This window comes from Daldinia loculata, assembly GCF_022478755.1.
Source record: "Daldinia loculata strain CBS 113971 unplaced genomic scaffold F4817scaffold_4, whole genome shotgun sequence".
In the NCBI taxonomy this organism is placed as follows: Eukaryota; Fungi; Ascomycota; class Sordariomycetes; order Xylariales; family Hypoxylaceae; genus Daldinia; species Daldinia loculata.
In genome coordinates, this window is record NW_026054858.1 from 74251 (window position 1) to 95185 (window position 20935).

At 46.1% G+C, this 20935-nt stretch overlaps 8 protein-coding genes across 8 annotated transcripts; 6 read left to right on the forward strand and 2 right to left on the reverse strand.

Annotated features, from left to right (window-relative positions):
- Positions 1-1044: 1044 nt before the first annotated feature.
- F4817DRAFT_356118 (MFS general substrate transporter) lies at positions 1045-2629 on the forward strand (the record flags this gene model as incomplete). Its single annotated transcript, XM_049305754.1, has 3 exons — positions 1045-1105; positions 1167-2035; positions 2093-2629. 3 exons carry the CDS (start codon positions 1045-1047, stop codon positions 2627-2629), a joined length of 1467 nt encoding a protein of 488 aa, XP_049162835.1.
- Positions 2630-2929: 300 nt separating this feature from the next.
- Positions 2930-6034, reverse strand: F4817DRAFT_311930 (uncharacterized protein; the record flags this gene model as incomplete). Its single annotated transcript, XM_049300064.1, has 2 exons — positions 2930-5513; positions 5574-6034. The coding sequence occupies 2 exons, from the start codon at positions 6032-6034 to the stop codon at positions 2930-2932; spliced, it is 3045 nt and encodes a 1014-aa protein (XP_049162836.1).
- A 313-nt stretch (positions 6035-6347) lies between these two features.
- On the forward strand, positions 6348-8259 carry F4817DRAFT_325162 (uncharacterized protein). Its single transcript, XM_049301732.1, has 3 exons — positions 6348-6930; positions 6992-7683; positions 7749-8259. The coding sequence occupies exons 1-3, from the start codon at positions 6848-6850 to the stop codon at positions 7850-7852; spliced, it is 879 nt and encodes a 292-aa protein (XP_049162837.1). The 5' UTR covers positions 6348-6847; the 3' UTR covers positions 7853-8259.
- Positions 8172-8996, reverse strand: F4817DRAFT_176399 (uncharacterized protein). Its single transcript, XM_049298285.1, has 3 exons — positions 8719-8996; positions 8483-8650; positions 8172-8419 (listed from the first exon to the last, which is right to left on the reverse strand). Exons 2-3 carry the CDS (start codon positions 8621-8623, stop codon positions 8342-8344), a joined length of 219 nt encoding a protein of 72 aa, XP_049162838.1. The 5' UTR covers positions 8624-8650; positions 8719-8996; the 3' UTR covers positions 8172-8341.
- A 409-nt stretch (positions 8997-9405) lies between these two features.
- F4817DRAFT_176469 (uncharacterized protein) lies at positions 9406-11509 on the forward strand. Its single transcript, XM_049298286.1, has 2 exons — positions 9406-9882; positions 9948-11509. Exons 1-2 carry the CDS (start codon positions 9544-9546, stop codon positions 10911-10913), a joined length of 1305 nt encoding a protein of 434 aa, XP_049162839.1. The 5' UTR covers positions 9406-9543; the 3' UTR covers positions 10914-11509.
- A 276-nt stretch (positions 11510-11785) lies between these two features.
- F4817DRAFT_325170 (MFS general substrate transporter) lies at positions 11786-14166 on the forward strand. The gene is made up of 2 exons (XM_049301733.1): positions 11786-13575; positions 13639-14166. Exons 1-2 carry the CDS (start codon positions 12347-12349, stop codon positions 13829-13831), a joined length of 1422 nt encoding a protein of 473 aa, XP_049162840.1. The 5' UTR covers positions 11786-12346; the 3' UTR covers positions 13832-14166.
- A 980-nt stretch (positions 14167-15146) lies between these two features.
- On the forward strand, positions 15147-17032 carry F4817DRAFT_325174 (MFS general substrate transporter). Its single transcript, XM_049301734.1, has 3 exons — positions 15147-15489; positions 15587-15799; positions 15847-17032. Exons 1-3 carry the CDS (start codon positions 15346-15348, stop codon positions 16945-16947), a joined length of 1458 nt encoding a protein of 485 aa, XP_049162841.1. The 5' UTR covers positions 15147-15345; the 3' UTR covers positions 16948-17032.
- Positions 17033-17297: 265 nt separating this feature from the next.
- Positions 17298-19174, forward strand: F4817DRAFT_325175 (FAD dependent oxidoreductase). Its single transcript, XM_049301735.1, has 2 exons — positions 17298-17814; positions 17876-19174. Exons 1-2 carry the CDS (start codon positions 17565-17567, stop codon positions 19018-19020), a joined length of 1395 nt encoding a protein of 464 aa, XP_049162842.1. The 5' UTR covers positions 17298-17564; the 3' UTR covers positions 19021-19174.
- Positions 19175-20935: the final 1761 nt, after the last annotated feature.

A 20935-nucleotide genomic window follows, 5' to 3' on the forward strand; every position in this document is an offset into this window, starting at 1 on the left:
AATTACCCAATTCAGACGTCAAACCTGGTCAAGAGCCAATCAGAGTCGGTAACTTATGCGCTCGAGGTTCCGACAGTTTAAAGGATTGCCAGACTTCACACCATTTGTGGGGTGGGCAAAAGCACCCTTTACCATCTATACACCTTTAGAGATTCGAATGATGGTAGACTTTCTACCCGTGATTCAACAACCGTAGATATGTATATGCGCCGGTACCGACTCGGCTAAATAGGGACGGACTCATCATCTGCTGCTGATAAGCGATCCAATCCATCACCTCTAGTTTAGCCATTCCCGAATTTATCGCCTAGGCCATTAACATGCCATACCAAAATGTAAGAAGTGAGTCTAGAACGCAACTGCGAAATTGCGGGATAAGAACCTACGATGACTCTATAATAGCACCCTCTACAGAGGACACCCTTAGTTTTTGGTTACAGTGTGAAGTCAACTGGCACACCACCAGCGGATATCCCCAGATATATTCCACGAGCATGCTCAAAGGATGGCTAAGTGTAAAGACCTAGAGTCAATATATATCGGGAGATCATGAGCTCTCGCGCCTACGTGCCGGATGTTATAGCTGCCTATTATCACGCCCCATTTATGCATATCTAATCCCGTGCAATTATGTCATTCATCGATTCTCTTTTTGGAAGCTCATTTTGGAGTTATGAGACGGCCCATAAGGTTGTGCTCCATCGCCCAAGCGACGTTCGTACACCGCCTGACGATATCGCGGCAACTCACTCTCCGGAACGTCAGTCTAGATTCTCGATTAGCAGCGACGAGGATCATCCTACGAGCTCAGGATCCTTCAACGCGGTTCGCTCGCCGCTATCCCTGGGGTCTCAGCAAACAGGACGTCGTGACAAACCTCTGCCACCTGTTCCGCGGGAACATAGTCTTGCAAGGCAGCAGCGAGGACATGCGAGTGTCAGATGCTCAGGGCTTCGAGCCATCGATGAGATATCCTGGCCGATGCCGCCCGGAACGAAACCTCCGCCGCGGACTCCTAGAGATTCGGGTTATATGGCTAGTAAAATGTCGAGAATACGTGTAGGCCTGTTCATCTCGACGATATGTACAGCCCAATTGTGTGCTCGTGAGTTGAATGTCTGAATAATTATCACTTATCACATGGCGCTGGTTAATACAAACTATAGAAGCAGGTATCAGCCAAACGCTAGCAATTCTCCATGAAATAAGGACTACCTTCGGCATCGTTAATACTAGCGATCTGATTTGGGATCTTGCTGGATATAGCCTGGCGATCGGTACTTTCATCTTAATAGCAGGCAGATTAGGTGACATATATGGATATAAGCGAATATTCCTCGCTGGATTTGTCTGGTCGGCTGTTTGGTCTGCTATTTCGGGGACAGCGGTATACTCAACTCACGTCTTATTCATGGTCTCTCGAGTGTTCCACGGCCTAGGCGCTGCTCTCTCGCTTCCAAATGGTCTTGCACTTCTAGGAATAGCATACCCTCCTGGAAAGCAGAAAGCCATGGTATTCACCCTCTTTGCTACTATGGCACCCGTGGGTATCGTTATTGGGGCGGCAAGCGCAAGTCTATTCGCGCTGGTTTGGTGGCCGTTGGCGTACTGGGTCTTCGCTGCTACACTTCTCATCATTGCTGGAGTAGGGTGTTTTACCATCCCTAATAAATCTACCTCAAAGAGCGAGACACCTGCTAATCTTCGCGCTGTAATGTCTGACCTCGATATACCAGGAGCAATCGCGGGAGTGTCAGCTCTCGTATTGATAAGTTTTGCGTGGAATCAGGCCCCTCTTGTCGGATGGCAAAAACCATATCTCTGGGTCGCTCTAATCGTCGGTATTCTACTTGCAATACTATTCGTGCTGATAGAAATCTATTATGCCCCTAAGCCGCTCATCCCGTTCTACGCACTTTCATCCGACGTATCTTTCATTCTAGTTTCAGGCGCCTGTGGCTGGTCATGTCTTGGAATTTGGGCATCATATACCTGGCAATTTTTCGAGAATATTCGCGAGACTCCTCCGCTTTTGGTATGTTTAGACACATCTCGCAATTGTATAACATAACTGACTCTTATGGAATTTGAGGCTACGGCATATGTAAGCCCGTGCATCGTTGTTGGTTGTTTAGCGACGGTATCAACAGGCTTTGTCCTCCAACGGTTGGGTCCGTCTATCGTCGTATTCATCTCACTCTTGGGATTCACTCTAGGGTCCGTACTTATTGCTACTATGCCAGCTGTGCAAATTTATTGGACTCAGTTGTTCTTTTCCGTACTAATTGTCTCTTGGGCAATGGATACGGGGTTTCCAGCCACAACGCTAGCTTTATCAAATGCAGTCGAAAGGAAGCATCAGGGCACTGCGGCGAGTTTAGTTAGTACCGTGATGAACTATAGTATTTCGATCGGTTTAGGTATCGCCAGAACTGTGGAGGCCTATGTAACTAGAGACGATCAGTCCATAGAAAGTAAGTTGAAAGGATACCGGGCTGCTTTATACACTGCAATCAGTCTGGCAGGGTTAGGCACACTTATCTGCTCGATTTTTCTGTTGAAAATACTCTGGCAGAAGCAAAGAAGGTGTTACAAATATCATGATGAGCTGGAAGTACGTCAAGTCTAGATTTCTCCTCTATTAACCGGCCTAGAGTAGAGAATACCGATAATATAAATGTAGAAGACGCGTCAAAGTGAATTTAGAACGCGCCAGGGGCTAGACGATAATCATAGCATGCTTTTTGATGCATGACAGCCCATCTATGCATAATGAGAATAACTCTTTAAGACGATGCTTCCGCTAAGAGGTAGGTAGGGTATCAACATGATCCAATTCCTCGTTCGCATCATCTCCCTCCGATACTGAAGCCAATTCAACACCCCCGATGATTTCCCCCAGGATACGAGATACTTCATCCCGTTTGACTCAGTCTAGGAAATAGCCGGGCATTAAAGCAATCAACTTCGCAGTAATCCTCGTTCTGATCTTCTCCGCACATGGCCGCAACATTCCCTCTTGGTGAATCCTAACAGAATGAATATGAATAGGAAGTGACTCAGTAATGCTGCTTGGTAGATGGGCTTTTCCGTCGAGACTAGCGGCTATGTTAATGACTTCCAAGAACCAAGCAATATCCACTGAAAATTCGACTTCATAGTTGGGCGCGGGGGGATAACCTCGATAAACCATATTGATTCTTTGCTCGCCATTATTGTATTCATTGAATATACGGACGAATCCTATTATATGCGTTATGTATGCTTTCATTTGCTCTCTTGGGGGTGGGTTTAGTCTACCTCCGGTTGCAAGGGCATCGCGACATATGGTGAACATTTTAAGGTGAAATAATTGGAACGTGGTAGGGCGAATGCAATGGATATTGTTAGCCAACCAAAAAATATCAGGTTCAGTATCCTCTTCTTTCATGATCAAATGCGGATCCGAGTCATGTACGAGTAGCCATTTGACGCAGTTCATTTGACGTTCAAGAATCGCGAGCCAGATTTTCCAAGCCCTCTCAATCCATTCCACAATCTGGACCCAACTTATGCTCGAATCCTGTTCACTCGTGTTGTGTTTGAGCTTGGATATATCTAGGTCCACACCAACTCCTATACGCCGATAACATTCGAAAAGAATCACACCCCTTTCTTCTTTGGAAAGGCTCTCGAACTTTCTGTCCTTCTGATGGATTTCGTCAAGGATTTCCACGTTGCCTAACTTAGAGTTGACCCGTAGGACGGTTAGAAGGAACATATGATTCATATACGGCGGCGGCATCCATTCCCGATACCCCTTCTGTCCTTCACGGCCCGACGATTCTAAAAGATTATAGATCCGTAATAGTTTTGTAGACATAGCAAGTCTACTTTCATTATTTTCCGGAGCCTGAGCAGCAAGGACATATGCCGCTCCTCCGGCGGCTCTAGGATATGCAAGATGCCTTGTCATGGTTGGTCTATCGTCATAACTCATAATATCCTGGCCGTATTTCGTTTCCATAAGAAATTCGCAAACTGATCGATGAATGAAAGTAACTTGGTTATCAAAGCTAGAATAGATATCGATACCATTTATCAAAAGTTTCGTGTGTCTCATTTGACCGGATATCTCGAGGAGGCCGGCGCTTCTTGCGCAGAGCCATGTTTCAAATTCTTTGCCCATGTGCTTCGCGTCTTCGAAGCTCCAGAAACCATTGTTGACTATGAGCTGCTGCAATTGGCTCCGGAGAGCCTGGTGGTTAGCTAATAGAAAAACCAAGAGAGGTGACTCGGGGGGCCGCTGTTCCAAAACGGACCGAAATAGTATCGCAGCTTCTCGTTTATGAGTTGGTAGGTCTTGGTTCTGCCTGATCCACATTTGCTCGTATAATTCGCCAAGGTTGGGGGGGTACATTTCTATTCGTTGCTTCAACAATTCCCAAGAGTCTCCGTGCTTCTCTATCCCTTTAATAAGATCCTTGAGTGCCATAGCTGCCCATAGGAATACCCCTTCCGACTTTCTTACGATGTTCGCCAGAAGGCCATGGTCGTCCGATTCAGACACTTCACAAGCACCTTCATACTTTCCTAAGGCGTTTTCGACGTACAAACGTATGGCCTGTTCAGTGAGATCCTGAACTCGAAGATATGGGTGCTGTCCTAGATTCTGCACGAACAATCTCTCTGGGCGACTTGTCACACAGGTTTTGACGTTTGGGATACTCTTAAAAAGTTCCACTAACTCAATAACCTGTACTCTCTCGTCGTCTTGTATTTCATCGAGCCCGTCAATAAACAGGCAAGATGTATAGGTTATGTCACGGAGACATATCGACAAGGCATCAAGAAGTTCTTGATGAGGCCAGTCGTGTTCCGACGCTTTTTCCTTTACCTCTGGCTGGCCTTCAAGCAACAGGGTCAAGGTATCGGGATTTTCGGTAATAACCTGGTGTAGGAGAGTGCGCAAACAACCTCGAAGCTGTTTTTGCAGAGGGCTTTGTCCTAGCGCGTAGAAATAGAAACGAAATATCCTTACCGAGGGATCCCAAGTACGAAGGTATTCAATCGTTCGACTACTGCGTATTAGATACTTTGTCAGTGTGCTTTTGCCACTTCCTGGCTTGCCGCTAATCCAAAATATCGGCGTGTCTGATCTGTCTGATCGGAGCCAATCCGCAAAATCGGAATCTGGGAATATCCTGAGTGCGATATCATCAGAAGCCTCTTTAATGGTGCTCTCTCGTTGATTCATCTCAGGGAACCATAACGTGGAAAGAATCCGCTTCCGCAACTCCTCGAGATTGCGCTGGGTCGAATCAGACAGCAACCTGGAATCTATCGCATCTATTCTACTGCGTATATTCTCCGACTCTGCTGTGACGTGGACCCTAGTTTTCTGTGCCTCGCTAACGAGTAGTTTCGATATGGTCCTTTCCCCATTAGACCAGCGGTCAATAAACTGCTTTATGTCGCCGTAAAGATTTGAGTACATATCTTCTGATAGACAATGGCTTGCCTGCGTTGACGAACTAGATGAATTATTAATATAGTATGTGCCTAAGTTATGAGAGCAATTATTTAATATCTACCATATTCTGCTCAGGAGTTCCGAGTCCATGACGCTCCGTGTGCCGTTGATTTTCCTTTCCAGTGAGGAAATCTGGGAATTATAGCGGAACTTGAACTTCATAACCGCTCTTAAACTACCAAGCTTTCCTGCTGAAGCCGTTGTTGTAACCTTCTCAAGCAGTTTTTGTAGCTCCTTAGTGTCTCGAATTAGGTCAGACGTTAGGCTCTGGAGCCTTGTTTTTGCTTGTCGCTCTAACCCTTCTGATTCATCTCTAGTATTGGAATAAATGGGATTGTAGTCCTTAAGTCTTTCTTGCAAAGTTTCTAGGAGCGCTGATAGATGCGCAGTGTTAGATGCAAGGCTCGAGTCCGGCGAGTGATCTCTCACGGTATTATGGTAGAGCCTGAAAACTTCTCCAGAAAAAGAGATTACCTGCATCATATTGCAAACGAGACTTAACGTCGCGATCGCTTCTGCCATGTTGACCTATATTGGCGACACCGTAAAATTGCAATGACAGAGTAGTATGCATGGATGAGGTTAACAAGGCTCTAAGTGATGGAGGTGCCTAATGTGATTAAGCAACTTCTCATAGCTACCTCCTGACATAATCAGCTCGCTATTGGGTGCCATTTCGTATCTGCGTTGTGATACTACGCGCGGATGATTAGTGAATCTGCTTGTAGTTGAAATCGGTTACTATTAAACTCATGTCGAACTAATTATTGCTACCAGGTACCTAGGTACCTAGTAAGTTAATTAAGGTTTTATTATTCGCTTACCTCTCGTCCATACATTAGGTACCTTATGATCGTCATGAGTTTGGCATATGCGAAGTTATGAATAAAGTATATGTACTTCGTACATCCCAGGTTAGGAGGTATGTACCTTGGTATCTACATGTAATGTTGCCAAATTCTTGCCCCACAGCCACAGGAGAGACCTAGCTTGGTCTAATGGAATGACGTGTATGTTGCCCCTCGTTCTTCCGTTAGCGCCTTTATGCGGGAAAGGCATGGAAATATCTAATACTGATACAAGCTTGTGACACATCCACGGCAAAGGCTAGAACATATCAGGTGTTGATTTAAATGATCGATTGAGAAGTCGCACGCGGTCAAACGTTTTAACTCAGGCCTCCAACTTTGTCACATTCAATATTTCCAAATTACATTTCCAAATTACATCTTCATTCTTCCTAAGCAACCTACCTAGCATATATATCTACATTCGACTCTATAATTTCTTCGTAGTCGCATACTATATTACCCCTCAATCTATTATTCCATCATCATGGCTTCTAACCGCACTGTTCTGGTGAAGAATATTAGCGCAGACGCGACCGACAACGAAGTTAAGGACTTCTTCAGCTTCTGGTAGGGTCATCAATGATTATTTCATGTCACTACTACCTATCTACTAACTCTCATTAAATAGTGGCAAGATCACTGATATTAAGGTCACGCCGGGCGAGGGCAATACGAAAGATGCTAGCGTCACCTTCGAGAAGGAGACTGCCGCTAAGACTGCGCAGCTCCTAAACAATACTCAACTCAAAGGATCGCAGATTTCTGTAACTCCCGCTGATGGTCAAGTCGATGATGGCACCCCTCATACCACTAATGCCGACCGAGATACCGATGAGATTACGCAGGAAGAGAAGCCAAGAAGTCGTATCTTGGCTGAGTACCTTGCTCATGGTTATGTCATCGGCGATGCTGCTCTCCAGCGTGCGATCGAGCTTGACCACAAGCACGGCGTTACCAACCGTTTCATGAACACCTTAATGAACCTCGACCAGAAGTACCACGCTACCGAACGTGCCAAGGCAACTGATCAATCGTACGGTATCACGAACCGGGCCAATAGTCTCTTTAGTGGCCTCAGCTCGTACTTCGAGAAAGCGACAAGCTCCCCTACTGGCAAGAAGCTGGTTAAGTTCTACACCGAAGGCCAGCGTCAAGTGCAAGACATCCATGCCGAGGCGCGCCGTCTAGCTAATCTCAAAAAGCAAGAGCATGGCGGCTCTGCATACAAAGCTTCAGGGCTTGAGAGGGTTTTCGGCAAGGAGAAGGAACAGACAACACAGCCAACTTCTTCCGAAAATGCCAGTGCGCCGGCGGACCAATGTGAGTACCTTGATTAATGCGTACGAATAGTTGCGTCGAACCTGCGGCTAACAAATTACGTTTAGCTTCAGTCCCTGCACCCGGCCCGAAGGCTGGCACGGAGGAGTCTACCCCTCTGAGCACGACGGGAGCTATTCCCTCCAAGGCGCCTGGAGATGAGAAGGCATAAAGAGACAGGATGTGAGCAATCTGATGCCGTTACGAATTACTATGACTCGGATATTGGGTTGAGTGTAGCTTTCCTTATATTAGTCGGGTATGGCAGTTTGATTGTTTTGTCTACACTGCATTCCCATAATTAAACAGGTCTTCCCATTTTTACGTGGTTTATGAAGCCTTATCTGTGATTTGTCAATTGACCAGATTTTCTGCCTCTTTTGGCTGGAGCTGGTATAACTGGCGTAATGTATTTAATGCTATCTGCTACAACTTGAATTATAGTCGCATATGGATGAATTATGATTATAATGAGAATATGCGGGCATGAGTAGACAATTCAGCAGTGTTATAGGTGAATTGTTTCCATTCAACCGGATAATATCATGGCGTATGTGTTAAACTATGCCGTACATGTTTGTAATACAATGTCCCTTCTCTATAGAATAACGTGTTGCTTGCTATACACTCCCAAATATCCCTCAAACCAAATCCAACTCCTTTATGATGGCTTTGTAGTTTTGCTAAATTTCTCCGTGACTGCGTCCTCGAGGGGTCCCTTGGGGTTTGAGGTTAGGTTCTGCATGACCATTCTATGTTAGCCTGATGCTAGGAGTACAATGATTAGAAGCTATTTACTTACGCTTAGTTGGTCCTGCATGGATTCCTTCTTGTTAGGGGCTTCATCTATGCCTTGTCCCGAAGCGGGTGTCTCCTTTAACTGTCGGCCACTCTGGGTCTCAGGGGGAGGAGACTGGCGGCCTTCGTTTGGTGCAGAGGACATTGTGTATGATGTTGAGGTTTAAGTTTACTTTAGTGAATCTAATTAGAAGTTTCTTGATTGAGCTTTATCAAGGGGTTGGCAACTTAGTTCCGTACAATTTATAGCGGTCTGTGTAGTTGATAGATTATGAGTTGATAAATCTTTAAGGTTTAGAAGATAGAAAAACTAGACAACGTCGAAGGAGTTAAATACAGCTCGGAACGTCTTAGACATGCGTAAGATCGAGGATTACATAAATACGCGTCTATGAGGTTTCTAAGACGGACAGGCATTTAAACGCAGGCTGACATCAGAGTAACTGTCAATGCCGTCATGTCCCTATATTCAACTGTCGAGCAAAGCGAGCTATCTACGTCATCATTCTTTCTTATCGATAATCAATGATGAAGTGAAGCTTAGGTGGGGGTCTCTTCCGGAGCTTCTAAGCCTGAAAAGGGTTAAGTGTAGGCATGTATCTAGGTACCCAATGTACTTAGGTACAGGTAATGTTCATGCACTTAGATGCATGTGATGGGTCTAGCTGGACTTCACTTCATGTATCTTAGCAGCTTAGGCAGCTCAAGCCACGACCCATAATAAAGTTTCCTATCAATAAGGCTGAAGGACCCCGCAGAAGCTTGAAAGTTACAGGCGCAGACCACTAAACGCGACCGACTTCAACGTAAACAGCACATTCCCAATATTCCCAATAACTTTTGCCCAAACAAACACTAGTACATACATTTTATCGTGTCATCACAGAAATCTAATAGAACGATGTGACCATTCTTGACGGAACCAAATAGGGACCAAATCCACCGTTAGCTCTTGTGTTGATATTCGGAGTATTCTAACCTAGTAGCTAAACCCTTCTATGCAAGTGCCTGAGACATCAAACAGCTCAAGGACATCAAATTACTTGGTATTATAGCTTGGTCAACATGCCCGACCTTAATTCAGTCCCACCTTCTCCCCACGTCCTTGCGGCTTCTCGAAATTCCTCTTCCAATCATAATGGGCAATCACATACCTCGACACCTCCAGCTCCCGTGTCCCCTTCTCTAAACATCCTACCTTCGAATCAACAGACTGTCAACCGAACATCCTCGATTTCTCTTTCGTCACCACCACTGCCAGGAACTCATACCATGTCTGCCCCGCATTCTGCTCCCGGACGAGACGATACTGGCGTCGGTGCTGGTCCAGGTCCTTTGCGACATCCGCGACCCTTGACGGCTGCAGAGCTGCATTCGCAACTGGAACAGGAGCAAGAACTCTTGGTATGATCTTCCCTCGTAACCTTTTTGACGACGCCATAGCAAGCATTCTAACTTAGATGGCGTAGGTGAACCGCTTGAGCCGCGATTTGGTCATGTTGCGAGCTGCACAGAACTCGTCTGTAGCCTCTAATGCTTCGTCTACGAGCGCATCGACCTCTGCCGATCAGACCCACCCCTCCTCCTTCACCGATACTCACCTCCTATCCGGTCCGGGATTCCCTCTCCCAACGACGAGCGCAGACCGTCGACATCATCGGACCAGCTCAAGTGCTAGTACACGCAGCCTGAATCAGTCTGCTACTACCCAAGGCTCGATGCCTGCCCCGATACCAATTCCGCAACCCCACTCCGGGAGTGCTGCTTCGGTCTTAGAAGCGGCACGAAATCCTCGCGCGGCACCGGGAATGAGTCGACAGAACAGCACCGCTTCTCAGAGAAGCCAAAGCCGAAACCATTCACCCCATCCGTATCTTGCTAGCACTAGTCTGGGTTCTTCATACAACCAGTCACATGGCGTCCCATATGATTACGGATCCGGTTATTTCCCTCGGGGCTACACGTCTTCTAACACGAGCGTGGCAGCTACTCCCGGCTCGGAGCTCTCGCCGGGACTTTTACCGGCTACTCTGCGCTACGAGGAGACAGCCCATTACCGACAAGAGTTAGAGTCAGCTAAACGTGAGAATGAGAATCTCAAAAGGCGGATTAAGGAGTTAGAACGTTCTCTACGGGATCGCCGACAGAGCGACGCCAGTCGGGTTACCGGTGGAAGGGACCGAAGCGAGAGCGCCAGCACTACAGCCAGCGTCAGCGTCAGCGGCGCGACCGGAATTGGAGGTGTCATCGGAGGTGGCACCACCATAGCCGGAGACCGGCGAGGAGAGCGTAGAGTTATCGAGCGGGGCATGAGTAATTTGAGCATTTCCGGGAGCATCGGAGCTGGTGTCCTTGAAGATGAGGTTCTGGTAGGCGAGAGCGCTGCAAGCGGTGGTTTACCAGTGGCAGGAGAACAGACTCGAGACGCAAAGTAGGATGTTTGTTTAAACATGAGTCCCTAGGTGGATAGATTACAATTTGTGCAGTCTTGCCGAAAAGAATTATGATTAATAGGGTTTAGGTATGTTATAAGGATAGCCGGTGGGCTAGCTGATGTGTGAATGACTGAATGAAGTCCAATTTGTTATTGTCTTGATCTTTTCTCCTGTTGATTTAGACATTTGCACAGGCTCTGCCCGAGAGCCTTGCTGGCCAGGCTAGCTGCATTTACTGTAGTATGCTGAAAGGTGTCTAAGACATGCTAGGAATTGCAAGGTAAATTTGACTTGTAGCTTCGCATAACGCACTTTTATTCAACATGTTTAATTGCGACCCTTTATCTGGTCTACTTAGGTCCATATGGTTTGTTCGTTTATAGAGCATTTTAATCTAGGGTAAGCAAGTACCTAAAGTATGCGTTGAAAGTCCGTATGGTCTTCACTGACGTTTACATTATAGTATAAAGGCCTTTGTATGATTAGGAATGCCTTGCTATTTCCTGTAAAACTTGATAGCGAAGTTACTCCTATTCCGTGTCTATGATAAACCTGCTGCAACTATATAATTAAATTTCGCAACTCGGGTCGTCAACTTATATGTAATGAGCTGTAAGCGAGATATTGCATGTCTAGTATCTAATGTAAGAGAGTCGAACTTAAACTTAACAGCTGAAGAATATATTGAGGCAAATACCCCGGATTGTCCGCCTATTGTGAGACTGGGGCTCCTCCCCTTTATTATTTAGCTTCGATGGCGCAATCGGACTAACAAGTTTCGTCTGCACATTTCACCGAGACTATGCCGCACAAAAGGGAATTCTTTAGGTAGACATGGTTAGATGCGGCTCCCGGAACCATCACTATTCCAACTCTATTTGCTTACTCCTACAGTATAAGCCTTATAGAAAAGATATGAGATTCAACAATAGACTTTTATGTATTTTCTATCTGTTACTCTTAACTTAAACACTAATGTCTACTCTCAATTAAACAAAAAAAAAACTCTTCCATAACAGAACTAAACTAATTCATAATTCCCGTTAAAATGCTCACTAACGATATTCCGCGGGCCTAGGCGGCGATTTGCCCTAGTCAGTCTACCGGCGTCATGTCAGATTGTCACCGTGTCGCGCTATCAACGAAAAAGTAGGGATCCAGACAATCACGCAATAGGCTCCACCCGAAAATTTCGAGCTGATGTCCCCTTGGGTCCTGGTCTTATTATTATCGCGACGACTATGCGTATATATATACTGCGTGCTCTCGTGCGTCTTGCGACCATGGTGTTGCTTTGGAACAAGATTTCGAATCTAGCAATTTGATTTGCCGCTCTCTTCGGTAGCAGAAATTGCTTCCCTCCTAAGTTATATTGACGACTGATTTACTTATTCCTCAGCACTTACGCCGAGGATCGTCAAGGAAAGAGAGAAATGGCGTCTTCGACTTCGGATTACGCCGAACACTCGGATGATGGTGCTGTTACGTCTGCGGCTTCTAAGCCGCTGAAGCATTCCTTCTTCCGGTCTGTACCCTTTCAGATTGCCGTCGCGTGCGGTGTCTCTTTTACCGCGCCGGGTATGTGGGATGCCCTCGGCGGTTTAGGGGCCGGCGGCGCAGCTGAACCGTATGCTGTATCAGCGGCTAATGCTCTTGTTTATGGTCTCTTCTCTATCGTCTGTGTAGCCGCAGGAGCCATCAACAATCGCATCGGTCTACCGTATGGTCTTGCTCTCGGCGCTATTGGTTATCCGCTCTACGGCGCCGGTCTCTACACCAACAACGTGAACGCCACCACCTGGTTTATGCTCTTCGGCAGCGCCCTCTGCGGTATCTCGGCCGGTTTTTTCTGGGCTGCCGAGGCCGCCATCATCATCGGGTACCCGAGTCCCAAGGACCGTGCTTTTTACCTTGCTATCTGGCAGAGTGCTAAGGCTGCCGGTCCTATTGTTGGCGGCGCTATTAACCTTGGTCTCAACGCGCAGCGCTCTTCAGCTGGCTCCGTCGGTTCCGCTACATACATCGTCTTCATCGCTATTATGTGCCTGGGCTTACCTATTGCCCTCTGCCTTAGCCCCGCGAGTAAGGTATGGCGCCAGGATGGCACCCGCGTCGTCGTACACAAGGAGGCAACCTGGGGTGCCGAATTCCGGGCTGTGGGCAAATTACTAATATCGCGACGTGTATTGCTATTGCTACCAGCTTTCTTCATCAGCTATTTCTACAACGGCTTCGTTAGCACGTGGCTAACTAAATACTTTACTGTCCGCTCGCGTGCCTTTTCCTCCTTCTTCACCAACTTCGCCGGTATTTTTAGCTCCTTTATCGTTGCCGCTCTGCTCGACCGCCAAAACATCCATATCCGAACGCGTGCCCGCATTGCTTTTACTGCCATTATTACCATCCTTATTGGTACCTGGATCTGGGCAACGATCTTACAAAAGCGGTTCTACGACGCGCCGGTTTCTCCTGTGTTTGACTGGTTTAAAGGTGGCTTCGGCTCCGCGTACGCGCTCGTTTTCTTTTGGACCTTCGGCGGACAGGCCTTCCAACAATTCCTCTACTGGCTTGTCGGCCAGTATGCGACAGACTTATCGTCGCTTTCGCATCACACGGGTATCCTACGAGGTGTTGAGGCTCTTGGACAGACGGTTGCTTGGGCGTATGTTATATCTTTCCCCCCTTAACTGCCTAGGTATTCAATTGCTAACTATCTTGTTCACAGTATGCAATCCGAAGGAAACGCCAATCACTTCGCCAGCATCGGTCTCAACTTCGGTCTCACCCTCCTATGCGTCCCGTTCACCTGGATCGTACTCTCGGAGCTCGACCACAGCCACGAGGTCAGAGTAACCGAGGATCAAATTATCGTTAACGACCCGGATAAGAAGCAAGATGGTGCTTCTGTCTCGGTTTAATTGCCTGGTTTTTAATATTGTGGTATAAACGGATGAAAGTAATTGGGGATTCGAATTTAATGGACTATGCGAAGTATCTCATAGAAGAGCGAACGCACCAGCAAACGAGGAGATTAGGAGCTTTGGATGATACCCTAGTTGATAGACAAATAGAGAGATCTTTTTCAAGAATATTCCGAATAACAATAACCGTTAGTATATCGTGAGGTTGATCAGTGCTAGGGATTGTTATGACCACCTACGTACCTAGTAGAATGCTCCTTTTGGGATCGACGGTCTGGTTCATTTTCAACACAGCACTAAGGGAAAAACAACTTAATTGCGCTCTCCTCTAGTTCCTATGGAGAAATTGATTCGAAAGCCCTTGCATTAAACACCTATTCATTTTTCACTACGATTAAATGGATTGCTTGTTCTACAATGGGCTACGACGTCACGACACGTGGGCCGTCGGAAGGTGACACTTCGTGTAAGAACAACAATGCTTATAATAGGTACCGGTAGGCAATTCGGCTCAGAAGATAATATTAATTAATTCTCAAGCGCCTTCTCGCTATCAGCGCTACTCGCGAAGAGAGGTAAGGTTTACTTTTAATACAAGAGATCGTGTCTCTACGTACAGACTTAAATCAGACTATGATCATAGGTTTCGGATGCTTGCTGAAGAAGTATTTAAGCGAATATCTCGTCAAGTTCGTAAACGCGATTCTATAATTCGACGTCGAGTAGAATATAAGATAGGGGATGTGGATACTTTTATTTATAGGAGACCCTGAACCATTAATTCGGGTCTTTACCGTAGTGCCGAGAGCGCGGACGGAGTGTGCATCGAAACTTACCTGGAGAAGTATACCTGCTAGTATTACGAGTTCTCGCCTTAAATGATAGCTCATTCGCAATGCATACGTTCTAGCATGGTATCATTGTGTTGCTTGATTGGTTGTTTTATTCTTTCAGCGCCTTAGTTTAGTCTTTGGCGCTTCTTGAATACAGGGTCAACAGCTATATTCTATGATTTCCTTCACACGCATGTATTGGTGACCATTTTATCCTACAATGCCCTCTGGCTATGGAAGCGCATAGCAATATAAAAAGATCTTAAATCAGTACATTATCATATGTAAGAACCAATGTTAAACCTTTGTAGATTATATCTTGAATTACGAATTATACGTGAAGTTAACCCCTCTTCATTTCATATTGTTCATTCCCCGTACATACCACCTAACCTAGGTATTAGCCCGAGCTAGCTAGTTCTAGTTGCTTACATTGAAAAATGTCCTTCGGATCCCTGTTCGCTTATAATGCAGCATCATTCTAATCTCACCGTTTTATTCCTTTTATTCGGTGTTAGGACGGAAACCAACGTAGTCCAACGTTATCCAGCATCTCATGGCATTCTTTCGGTGTGACTCAAAGCCAGAGATCGCTCGTATATAATGAGTTGTCTGTGTCGCTTGGCTTCCTCTCGTATACTTGTAGTTCAAGGGGATTAATCATATCCAGAGAGCACAATGGCCAACGAAGAGCCGCCGGCTAGTTACTACCAACGATTTGCGGGTGCCTTTGACCGACTTGTCTGGACACCTTCCTGGGTTAAATGGGATCCGGAGGTGAATCATGACCTTAGCTGGGGAATGAACATTCTGTTCGGACTGGTGAGTAAATCCATTACTATTCAACTAATGATTAAACCGAACTCTAGATCTATTGACATGATAAACCACACTTATGCGTATGCTGACTTCTATTTAGGCCGCATCTTTCAGTGTAGCGAATCTCTACTATAGCCATCCTATCTTAAATATCCTTGCAGACGACTTCGGTATCTCAGACCAACGCGCCTCGTTGGTACCGACTATCACTCAAGCTGGGTATGCTGCTGGGCTTCTTCTGATCGTACCTGTTGGCGATATTGTTCGACGACGGCCTATGATTCTAAGCCTGATATTCGTAACGGCTCTAATAGTAAGCGTGGAACTTCGGCTGGGATAATCTGAGTTAACCTGTCTCAGTGGCTTGGCTGTACTCTTACTCAGTCCTTTTCGTCATTCCTCGGCCTCTCGTTTATCGTCGGTCTCTTGACTGTAACTCCGCAACTTATGTTCCCGTTAGCGGTCCAATATGCCCCACAACGGCATCGGACTACTATGATATCGGTGGTTATGTCCGGCCTTGTGTTCGGTGTCCTCGTTGCGCGCCTTCTTAGCGGTATTATCACTCAATATACCTCGTGGAGAAACGTCTATTGGATTTCGTTCGGCCTTCAGGTGCTTGTGTGGATACTCCTCTTCTTCACCATGCCAGATTATCCCACGCTGAGTCCTGGAACGTCCTACCCAAGGATTCTCTTGAAAATCGTCACTCTCCCCTTCCTCAAGCCGGACCTTACTCAGATGGCGCTTATAGCCTTTTTGACCTCGGGGATGTTTACGTCTTTCTGGACGACTTTGACATTTCAATTAGCTGACGTTTTCCACATGTCAACATTGGGAATTGGTCTATTCGCTCTTATCGGCATCTCACCGGTGTTTCTTAACCCGGTCATCTCTCGCTTGTTAATATCACGTCTACATCCTCATGGCACACTTATAATTGCGCACTTAGTGACTCTTGCTGCGATCTGTATCGGCACATTCGTTGGTACGTTTTCACTCGCGGGCCCTGTCATCTGGGCATTCTTCGGAGATCTCGGGATGAATACAATTGTTGTTGGAAACCGTGTGGCTATAGCACATGTCGACTCTAAAGCTCAGAATGCTGTGAATTCCATTTATATGGTTCACACATTTTGCGGACAGCTTTTTGGTACAGCGGTCGGCAATGCGCTTTACGCTAAGGGGGGTTGGACATACTCCGGTGCCTTCAATATCGCGCAGATGATAGCTGGGTTATTGATCCTTTTTGGAAGAGGACCACACGAGAAACGTTGGTTAGGTTGGAGAGGTGGATGGGACATGAGAAAACCCAAGATAGAAGAAAACGGCTCACCTCGCGGAGCGCAAGCCGATGCGGAAGCAAACACAGAGGAGGTAGCTACTGAAGTCCCGACTGAAGTACCTACGGAAGATGAATCCCCCAAGGAGAAGGCAGAGAATGGTGATGAAAAGACATAGCTACCTTGTAGTTAATCGGGGAAATTAGACCTTCTGCTTGGGATATCGTTAAATATTTATAGTAGATAATTGACTACCTACCTAACCTAAGGCTTCTTATCCTCTATTTTAAATACCTCCATACCTATAGAAACTGATAGAGTGTTTCTCTATGAATTGTAAATTTGCGTCCTCTTCTTTCGTAATTCAGCTTTAACCCCTATTTCAAACCCCTATTTATGCCAGCCACCGAAGCTACTTATCTATACCGTCTTTATACTGTTCTATCTACTGTGTGGTCACGCGAGGACGGTCTCATAGGTGATACATAATACATAAGCAACTTGAATGGCTCAAACGTTTGTCTTCTTATCTATAAATTCTGCAGGTCGCATTCAAACGCGCGTGATTATAATCCGATGTGAAGTAAGATTCTATAACCGAAATATATAGAGTAACTAGCGATTATAAAGGGAAACTTATTAACCCCCCATACACTCAAACCTCAAGTTTCAATCCATGATTCTAATTGAAACATCGGATTTAAAAGGTGTCAAGGCATGAGTATCTCATTGTACCAAACATATTCCTCATTTACTGCGATCAAGTTCTATCTTTTCATTGCTCTATCCTAGACAATGGACCAACGTGCTGCAATCCCTGTTACTCTACCGAGAGAGAACCCCACCCGGAGCTACTGGCAGCTTGAACCCCACGAGATCGCCGACATGCGCTCGACTAGTTCACTGCCGGTTAAGGCGGAGGTTGTAATTATTGGGAGTGGGATCACTGGGGCCGCAATGGCTTTCAACCTTCTAGAGAAAGGCACCCGCGACGTTATCATGCTGGAGGCCCGGCAGACATGCTCGGGTGCAACTGGACGGAACGGTACATCCTTGTTCCTGGATATTTATAATGTACTTCTTGAGACTGACATCGCGTGGTATAGGCGGTCATACGAAGGCAGCATCTTACCTCTCGTTCCAAGAGCATGAGAAACATTACGGCACTGCTATGGCTGTCAAGATCGCTCGCCTCGAGCTGGCTAACATTCGCGCCGTGCACGCGTTCGCAAGGGAACACGGGATTGAGTGTGATAGCCACCCTTGCGATACGGTAGATGTGGTTTATGATGCAGCGCGATGGGAGTTCGACCAGCGTGCTGTTAAGGCTATGCAGGATGCCATACCCAGCGACGATGCCTCTGTATACGCTATACATAGTGCCGAAGAAGTAAGCTCTAAGTTCTTCTGCGGCCAGGGAGGGGATGAGGAAGTATATGGTGGCTTATCATATGAGGCAGGAAGTCTAAATTCCTACAAGTTTACTATAGGCGTGCTGAAACTGTGCTTGGAGAAGGGGCTTAACTTGCAAACCAATACCCCCGCGCTCAATCTGGAAAGGCTCGAGGGTGGTGGCTGGAAGGTAGAGACCCCTAGGGGCTCGATAGAAGCGCAGAAAGTTGTACTGGCTACAAATGGATATACTGCGAATATCTGGAAGAAATTCCAGGGAATTATCGTTCCGCTACGTGGACATGTCACTGCACAGCGACCCGGTCTAAGCGTACCGAAGGATCGCCTGGCAGGCTCATACAGCTTCTTCAGTAAAAAGGGATACGATTACATGATTCAACGACCGCGAGGCACGCAGTTTGAGGGGGATATCGTAATTGGTGGGGCTCTCTCTAAGGCCGTTGCAGATGGTCTCGAGGAGTACGGGACGACAGATGATACTACACTTAACGATGACATCGTAAAAGCTCTTGAAGACAGCTTACCGAGATACTTCGGTGATAACTGGGGTAAAGATGACCAAGAAGGGCGAATACGTAATGCGTGGACCGGTATCATGGGTTATAGCCCCGATGGCTTCCCTTTCGTCGGCGAGATTCCAGGAGAGAAAGATCTTTGGGTCTCTACTAGTTTCCAAGGTCACGGCATGGTTCTCTGCTGGATGTGCGCCCGCGCGCTCACGACTATGATGAATGGTCGTTCGGATGAGGACGAGGGGTTGAATTCGTGGTTCCCTGAAGTATACAGGATTACCGAAGAGAGAATGCGCTTGACTTTTAAGGGTCGCCTACGTAACTGAACTGAAGTACTCGTGTTGACATGCTTTATAGATTACGTCGAAATTGCTTTAAAGCCTTTTGTTGCTCCTGGGGAAAGGGGTATGAAAGGATAGTTACATATTGGTATGTTGATATACCATGAGATATGAATAGATCTGGAAGATTGAAATGAAATTAGTATTGTGACATGCTTTGATGTGACTCGAGGGAGCTTCACTCGACTGACGATGTAGTGAAAAGAACGTTGAATATGTGAGAGCGGTTGGTATTGCTTCGTTATAAGTGAAGTGGGAGGTCTGTCCTACCTTATTAAAATTCTTTGCTGATATTTTACCTGACAGCGGTCCCTTAACCGCTCATTTGAACATTCTCGGTGGGGTATGCACTAATGTTACATACATTGGAATATCTACGTAGGTAATGCAGATGATGAGGCGACTACAATACCCCATTCTACATACTCTCTACCTTGCCAAGATGATCTACTAGCACTAGGCGTTCCAAGCTTTATGGGGCCCGTAGATCCGGCATATGGCTCCCGTGGCTCTTTTTTTAGTACCATTCCGTCCTTGTTGTCGCTGCTAGGTACGGGCTACCTTAGGCATCCTCGCGTTATAAGTTTTAGCGAAGAGACAAGCACACCCTTCATCTAATGCAAGATATATGGGCATACGGGGAAATAGACACCGTAAGACGGGTCTTATGTGAACGCAACTATCCGAGCTCCGAAGTCCCAAAATCAGATCCTACCTTGGAACTTCAACAAGATGCTACCATTGTTAGTTAGAGTCATACCGAGATCGAGTAACGCGTGGGGCTGCTGGCACTTGATATATAGAACTTGATATGCGCATGAGGTTGACTAATTGAACGTCTAGACCACCGGCCGTATCAGTAATGTATGCGGCACCGTAATAATTGAGTACTCTTTTATGGTGTTTCGCCGAGTAGGATGAAGTAACTCGTATATTATCAATATCATTATGGGTTACATCTATTGCTAATAGGTACCTAAGGTAGTAAGATGTCGATGAGTCAGTCCATATAACTTGAAAGAATTTACATCGTCAAATTGAAATAGGTGGAAAGATATGATTTCATTAGTAGTCTATGTCAAGTCAAGTCACCATCGGTTCAACTAGTTGACATAATGCTACGTTTATTCCTTATGCAAAACATATGCGGTGAAATATACAGGGGTGAAGAGCGACCACACAGCGAGCTGCAGATAGATTAAAGGAGAGCTCATTAAAGGACAGTTACTGTGCTTTCATCAGCTCGATCTTTACGGTTAGTTTTACCTGGTTATCCTATATTGATGTTTGAGGTTACATCCAATGATTCGCCGCATACTTATGTATATTCTATTTGAGGGTGGCCCATATATGTTACAGACTCTCGCTCTCGTTCTCGCTCTCGGCACTTACTAGAGACGGAACCCGGTTTGTTCGGAACCATCAGCGCATAGATTTTACACGAACACGGCCGGTGGACTGATTGCTCTGGTGGGATCTACCGATCATTTTTCTCTAAATTCTACCATTCTAGGACGAGTTCAAGCTCAACAGGTACCTATCTCTAAATATATATATCTAGCCGCAGGATCAATTAATAATTTCTGCTATATGGCGCATTAAAGGAAGCGATGAATATGTATCTTGGTCTCTACCGAATCCGGTAAAGACATTATGAGTCTCCACAACGTTCCCACCCGAGGACACATGTCGTAGTAGCATGCATGTATCGTGTAGTATTTACCTACGTACCTAATGACTTATTGGTGGGGTTGAGCTTAACTCCTTACGAGTCGTTTGAAATTTGACTCATTCTGCGGTCTAGCTCCCGTGAACTACGCAAGCTGATCGTTTATTCGACAAGGAGACATCGTAAGGTCATATCCGCCTAGTATTCATGTTTTGCAGTGGTAAAAGGAGT